Source organism: Chiloscyllium plagiosum, chromosome 45, assembly GCF_004010195.1.
Source record: "Chiloscyllium plagiosum isolate BGI_BamShark_2017 chromosome 45, ASM401019v2, whole genome shotgun sequence".
Classification (NCBI taxonomy): Eukaryota; Metazoa; Chordata; class Chondrichthyes; order Orectolobiformes; family Hemiscylliidae; genus Chiloscyllium; species Chiloscyllium plagiosum.
In genome coordinates this window covers 10,143,893-10,151,088 of record NC_057754.1, presented here as the reverse complement: position 1 = coordinate 10,151,088, position 7,196 = coordinate 10,143,893, and the positions used below count along the sequence as shown (strand labels likewise).

General features: G+C 46.3%; 1 protein-coding gene across 5 annotated transcripts; it reads left to right on the top strand.

Annotated features, from left to right (window-relative positions):
* Window positions 1-2,072: 2,072 nt before the first annotated feature.
* Window positions 2,073-6,326, top strand: LOC122543916 (gastrula zinc finger protein XlCGF7.1-like). 5 transcript variants are annotated; one of them, XM_043682825.1, is made up of 2 exons: window positions 2,073-2,163; window positions 4,399-6,326. In XM_043682825.1, the coding sequence occupies exon 2, from the start codon at window positions 4,508-4,510 to the stop codon at window positions 5,378-5,380; it is 873 nt and encodes a 290-aa protein (XP_043538760.1). In that variant the 5' UTR covers window positions 2,073-2,163; window positions 4,399-4,507; the 3' UTR covers window positions 5,381-6,326. The 5 variants fall into 5 exon arrangements, with proteins under 5 accessions (XP_043538760.1, XP_043538764.1, XP_043538763.1 ...); XM_043682829.1 differs by lacking the exon at window positions 2,073-2,163 and adding an exon at window positions 2,366-2,496; XM_043682828.1 differs by lacking the exon at window positions 2,073-2,163 and adding an exon at window positions 2,534-2,839.
* The last annotated feature ends 870 nt before the right edge of the window (window positions 6,327-7,196 follow it).

Genomic DNA, 7,196 nt, shown 5'->3' with positions numbered 1-7,196 from the left:
TCTCAAGGACACTATGTGCTGACCACTTCCTGATGGACTTTTGGTCAAAGGTGTTTTTCTTCATAAACTTCTCCACGATGGACAGGTGATACGGATCGGTCCAACTACTCGGAGCGTTCCGTGGCAGCGAGGCCAGGCCCATCCTTCGCAACACCGGTGGCAGGTAGAACCTCAGTACGTAGTGACACTTGGTGTTTGTGTACCGGGGATCCACGCACAGCTTGATGCAGCCATACACAAAGCTGGCCATCAGGGTCAGGTTGGCATTGGGTGTATTTTTTCCCCCGTTGCCCAGATCTTTATACAGTGAGTCCCTTCGGACCCGGTCCATCTTTGACCTCCATATAAACTGGAAGATGGCCTGGGTGACTGCAGCGGCACAGGTTCTGGGAATAGGCCAGACTTGTGCCACGTATAACAGCAATGACAGTGCCTCACACCTGATGACCAGGTTTTTTCCCGCGATGGAGAGCAACCGTAGCTTCCATCTGCCCAGTTTCTGCCTCACTTTGCTGATACGCTCCTCCCAAGACTTGGCGCACGCCACATAACCCCCGAACCAAATACCCAGCACCTTCAGGTGGTCGGTCCTGACGGTGAAGGTGATCGAGGATTGGTCGGCCCAGTTCCATAAGAGCATGGCCTTGTTCTTGCCTCGGTTTACCCTTGGCCACCGAGGCCCATTCGAATTGGTCACATATGCATGTGAGTCTGCGCACGGACAGCGGATCCGAGCAGAAAACGGCGACGTCATCCATGTACAGGGAGGCCTTAACCTGCAGGCCCCCACTGCCAGGAATAGTCACCCCTCTCAGGCTCGCATCCTTCCTGATGGACTCGGCAAATGGCTCTATGCAGCATACAAACAAGGCAGGAGAGATAGAGCAGCCCTGCCTGACTCCAGATCTGACTGGGAAGCTATCTGATTCCCACACATTGATTGAGACTGCATTGACACTGTTGGTGTAGAGCAGTCTGATCCAATTGCAGATCCCCTCCCCAAAGCCCATTTTGGAGAGAACATCTCTCATATACCTGTGTGATATCCTGTCAAAGGCTTTCTCCTAGTCCAGGCTGATCAACCATCTGTCCTGCATGTAGGCGTTCGTATCCCTGAGGAGTGCAAGACTCTCAACAATCTTCCTGCCCGGTACAGCACAGGTTTGGTCAGGGTGAATCACCGACCCCAGAGCAGACCTGCACTACCACACACAGAGAACATTAGAACCCACACTCACATACAATCAGTTCCCACACACGCACGCTGAACAACCTACATGCACTGCACCGTTGAGATAGTGTGAGACAAAGTTTAGAAACACTGCCCCACACAACTGCAGTAAAACATCTGTTGAGGTGAAGATTTCAGTTGCCCTGTTAACAAAAGTTTACCTTCAATCCCTATGTGAAAGAAGATTAAAGAATTCATCATGATCAGTCCAAGTGAGAAAATATATATTCCTATTTCTCCTTCCTTGGCAGTCGCAAGTTCTCCCTGCTGTCCATTCCCCCCTCTTTCGAAATGGTTGCATTTAATGCAGACCTGTCATCAGGACAGGGATGAAACGTTTCAGTTATAAGGAAAGATTGGAGAAATTGTGACTATTTTCCTTAAAGAGAAGGCTGAGGAGAGATTTAATAAAATGTTAAAAATCACACAACGTCGGCACCTCCATATCATGAGGGGGTCTGGACAGAGTAGATGGGGAGAAGCCACTGCCGCTCGGAAATGGATCAGTAAGCAGAGAGAAACGTTGTAGAGTGTTTTGCAAATAAGCAAATGCAAGGTGAGAATAAACTTTGTCACGCAGCGTGCATTTAGGATCTGGAACTGCAGTGCAGAACAGGTTTATTAGCAGCATTCGATGGAGCGTTGGGTTTATTTAAGAAGGGGAAACAATGTGCAGGGTTAGAGGGAAACATGCAGGCGATTGGAATGCAGTCCAAGTACTCAGTCGGAGGGCTCGTGTTGCCACAATGGGCTCAATGTCCTCCTGCCCCAGAACAATTCTGGGGCGGAGCTGGAGGACTCAGGCACTGGTTGTCCTCCTACCAATCAAGGTGCACGATGCTATCACATGACCTCACACCCGAATCCCTGCGCAGGCGCACTGCTGTCTGATGGAAGCGCGAGGAGTCCGAGAAGGAAGGAGATGGAGAATGGTGAGAAGTCGATAAAATGTGGAAGTGGGAAAAAGCGTAGCAAGCAGGTCAAGTAGCATCGGAAGAGTCGGCAGGACTCTTTATCAGGACTGGGTCAGGAAAAGAAAGCGAGTGTAGTAATAGAACCAATGTGGACTTTCAGGATTTATAAACATCTGGAAGGTGTTCAAACGTGAACTAGATGCTGCAGGCCCTATGTTTGTGACAGACTGGGACATGGTTACTTGTCTTTGGTGGCCTGGCATCTTTATTTGGGGCAACAGTTAACAAAATGTCTGCCCGGCGGCCATCTTTATAGAGGCGACAGTCTGCGCGGCGGCCATCTTTATAGAGGTGACGGTCTGCGCGGCGGCCATCTTTATAGAGGCGACGGTCTGCGCGGCGACATCTTTATACAGGCGACGGTCTGCGCGGCGATATCTTTATACAGGCGACGGTCTGCGCGGCGGCCATCTTTATAGAGGCGACGGTCTGCGCGGCGGCCATCTTTATCGGGGCGCATGTGCATCTTTAATTTTTCAGGGGGTTAGGAGAGGACTGACACCCAGCGAACTCCAGCCAACAGAAATGTTTGTCTTATCCGCAGTTTTAGACTTGGACTCACAGGGATTACTTTTTCATAGACTGCGGAATTTGAAGACAGGGAGCTCGATCCAAGTCTCTCATCAAGATCTGAGTCAGTCAGTCACTCGGTCCCACAGGAGCGGGATGTTTCTTTGTCTTTGTTAATCAATTCAAACATCAGTCTGACTGAAAACAGGAATGGGCAAGGTGGGGCGGGGGTTTGAAAAGAAGGGTAAGGGTCCAAATTGAGGTGCTGCTTGATTATGAGCCTGTGTAAGTCCCTGAGGACCGTGTGGTGGGGGATTGAGAAACCAGGAACCTGTGTGGGTCAGTGTGGACAGTGCTAATGGGGGTGGGGGGTTGGGGATGATTGAGACTGGGAGCCTGTGTATGATGAATGTGGAAAGTGGTGATGGGGACATGAATGAAATTTAGTCACCGATGTCATCAGCAGCAGAGATATTGATTATTGCAAGTTTCTAAGGGGTTGAGTGTAGGACACCAGTCAGGAAGTATACTTGTCTCGTAACAAAGGAACGCATCAGTGTTTCAGAAATAGATGAGCTGAGGCAGAGGACAAGTTGAGTTATGTTACTTTGATAGAAGTGGGCAACCTGGATGATAATACAAAATTGTGGTCAAAGTCAGTTGGGAGTTAAATAAGACATCAGTTCAGTGTAGAAAGCTGAAAATGTGTTGCTGGAAAAGCGCAGCAGGTCAGGCAGCATCCAAGGAGCAGGAGAACCGACGTTTCGGGCATGAGCCCTTCTTCAGGAATGAGGAGAGTGTGTCCAGCAGGCTAAGATAAAAGGTAGGGAGGAGGGACTTGGGAGAGGGGCATTGGAAATGCGATAGGTGGAAGGAGGTCAAGGTGAGGGTGATAGGCTGGAGTGGGGATGGGAGCGGAGAGGTCAGGAAGAAGATTGCAGGTTAGGAAGGCAGTGCCTCACTTTCCCCTCGAAGATTTTAACCTACTGCGAATCCTCTTGCAAGGATGCAGCACCGCCTTCCTAACCTGCAATCTTCTTCCTGACCTCTCTGCTCCCACCCCCACTCCGGCCTATCACCCTTACCTTGACCTCCTTCCACCTATCGCATTTCCATCGCCCCTCCCCCAAGTCCCTCCTCCCTACCTTTTATCTTAGCCTACTGGACACACTTTCCTCGTTCCTGAAGAAGGGCTCATGCCGGAAATGTCGATTCTCCTGTTCCATCAGTTCAGTGTATCCTCAATAGGGGTGTTTATTCTGGAAACTGAAGAAAATATTTAAATAGAAGATATTTCGGCTCATTCATAACTGGAAGTCAGACAAGTTAGAGCGATCTGAAAGATAATTTAGCTGCTGCTCAGGTCCTTACAGGCAGAGGTTGAAATTGGAAGAGTCTGCCAAAGTGCTGATTGAGTTGTAGATATAAAATTGTCTCTGTTGTCCTTTGCCTGTTCCACTTCTCTCTCTTGTCTCTCTTCCCATTGACGTCAAAACCTTGTGTCGAGCCAGACATTTCTCTGGTAGAAATGAGTGACTGTTGAGTTTTTATGGTACTGACTGTTCTTATGGTCACTTCCCTAATCCTAGCCCCACAAATGACCAGGTTCATTCAGATCAACTTCACAATCTGATTTTGTGTTTTAGTGGGTCATCTTTCACTCTCTTTTCTCTGTTTTTATAGACTTTTGGAAGGGAAAGATTTGCGGTCTGGAAACCCAAACTGAACATCACGTCAGGACCTGACCGAGCAGCCCAGTTTATCGTGACTTAGATATCATTGGATTTTGAACATGGAAGGAAATTGCAGCATTCGCAGCAGAGAGAAAGTGTACACATGTTCTGTGTGTGGACAAGGGTTCAACCAATCATCTGAACTGTTGCAGCACAAATCCAGTCACACTGAGGAGAAACCTTGGAAATGTGGAGACTGTGGGAAGGGATTCAATTATCCAGTTGAGCTGGAATCTCATCGGCGCAGTCACACTGGGGAGAGGCCATTTACCTGCTCTGAGTGTGGGAAAGGGTTCACTTTGTCATGCAACCTATTGGCTCACCAGCGAGTTCATTCTGACCAGAGACCATTTACATGCCCAGAATGTGGGAAGAGCTTTAAAAGTTCTGGAGAACTGATGCGTCATCAACGTGTTCACACTGACGAGAGACCGTTCAGGTGCTGTTATTGTGGGAATGGGTTCAGGCAATTATCTGACCTCACTGTGCACCAGCGCACTCACACTGGGGAAAGCCCATTCACCTGTACAGAATGTGGGAAGGGATTCACTCGGTCATCCCGCCTGCTGACTCATCGGCACACTCACACTGGGGAGAGGCCATTCACCTGCCCTGAGTGTGGGAAAGGATTCACTAATTCATCCAATCTGCTGAAACACCAACAGGTTCACACTGGGCAGAGGCCATTCACCTGCCCGGAATGTGGGAAGGGGTTCACTCGGTCAACTGACCTGCTGCAACATCGGCTAGTTCACACCGGAGAGAGGCCATTCACCTGTCCGGAGTGTGGGAAGGCATTTACTCAGTCATCTACTCTGCTCACCCATCAGCGAATTCACACTGGGGAGAGACCATTCATCTGCTCTGTGTGTGGGAAGAGATTTGCTCACTCATCCACTCTGTTGCGGCACCAGCAAATTCACAAACTGTAATGATGGGACCTTCATGACAATCACATTCAAGGCTGAACAATGTTCATTGGGATCTCTTACTGCTGAGGTTAAAAACATCAACCCACTTTTTAGGAATATTAATTCTAGTCAGAAACCAAATCAACTCAGTGTTAAATAAACAGTGTTGTGAAATTTTAATGTCACTAACATATGTCACTTCCTTGAGAGGGGCTTTCCTTCTTCCCAGTTTCCTCAATCCTCCCCTCCAAGAAGAATAAGGAGCTTGGATCTCTTATAGGATGTGACAAGGGGAAAGAAGACTAGATGCATGTTTGACTTTTCAAAAAGCATTCAAAAGATGCCATGTAAAAAGGTTTCTGTGCAAAGTATATGCTCATGTTGGCAGTAATATATTATCGATTGTGGGGTTGGTTCATGTACAGCAGCCTGATAGTTGGATAATTTTCAGGTTGGTAAACATTTAAGGTGGAGTGCCTTAAAAGTGTCGGAATCTCAATGATTTGTAATTTTAAACTACTAAGATGGATGAAGGGATCAACAAGCTAAAGCTGCTGAGCAAGATGTGAGGAGCTTACACAGGATGTACAAAGTAACATAGGGAGTAAGGGAAAGAAAAGACAGATCAAGCATAAATGTGGGATTTCCACTTGGTGCAAAGAATAGAGAAGCAAAATATGGAAAGGGATGGCAGAAAACTGCAGTTCAGCTAGATCTTGGCATCCTTCTATAACAAAGTGTGTGTACATTCATCAAATAATCATTAAGACATTTGGATTGTTAACTCTTATTGCATGTCTCATTGTAAAAGTACAAGGCATTTGTAGGAATGCACCTCGGGTGTTGGGAATATATATTCATATTTATGGAATCATATCATAGAATCCCTACAGTGTGAATTATGTGAATCACTGAAAGATATGGAACTGTTCAGACAATTTGTGGAATTAAAAGGGTTTTTACTGTGTGGTTTCTTTGGAAAATAATGTCTCGTTCAGAGTATGCTGTGGTTTATCTGCTCAATGCAGAAAGTCAAATGACAGGAGACAATGATAAAAGTTTTAAGGGAGATAGGAGACATGGTTTATGGCACTGAGTTATTGAAAAAACATGGATTTTGAACAGACTGCGTTTCCAAATATTAATATTTCTGACTATAACCCTGAAAAGCTGAGCTGTTACCACTTCCCAAACCCTTAATCCAGTTTGATTTCAAAACAAATGAAAGATCTTCCATCCTGTGGCTGTCCTTTGGTTTCAGACTCTTGGTCCTTTCCTTTTATAAGAAGTTAATCTTTGCAGTTTTTTTGTGTTGTGTGAGTGTGCCCTTAAGAAATGGGGATATAGTTGCTATTCCAGATTATAGATTGGATGTTAACTTGTGTTTGCCACTGGTTTTAAGAGTTAGTTTGGTTTTGTAATAAATTGATTAAGTATTTATTTTCAAAGAAGCCTGGGAATGTCTCCTCTGTTCTGGATAGTAGTACAGACGGAAATTAATTGGCTGCTTTTGGGGATCACATTGATGCATTTACACAAGTGGTGTGACTGATGGGGTAATAGAGCTTGATGACCAGCGTATTCGTCCTGTCACAGTCTCAATAGTAAGCAGGGCTATATTTGCATTGAAAACCTTGCAGAGAAGGTTCAGAGGCCAATTCCAGGGATGAAAGGATTATCGGATGAGGATAGATTTGGGTCCATATCCGGTTTAAAAACATGAGTGGTAATCTCATAAAAATGTAAGATTCTGCTGAGGCCTGACAGGTTAGCTGCTGAGAGTTGGGGAATCTAGAACAGGTTAACGTGGTTTAGAAATAAACTCTGATTTGAGACA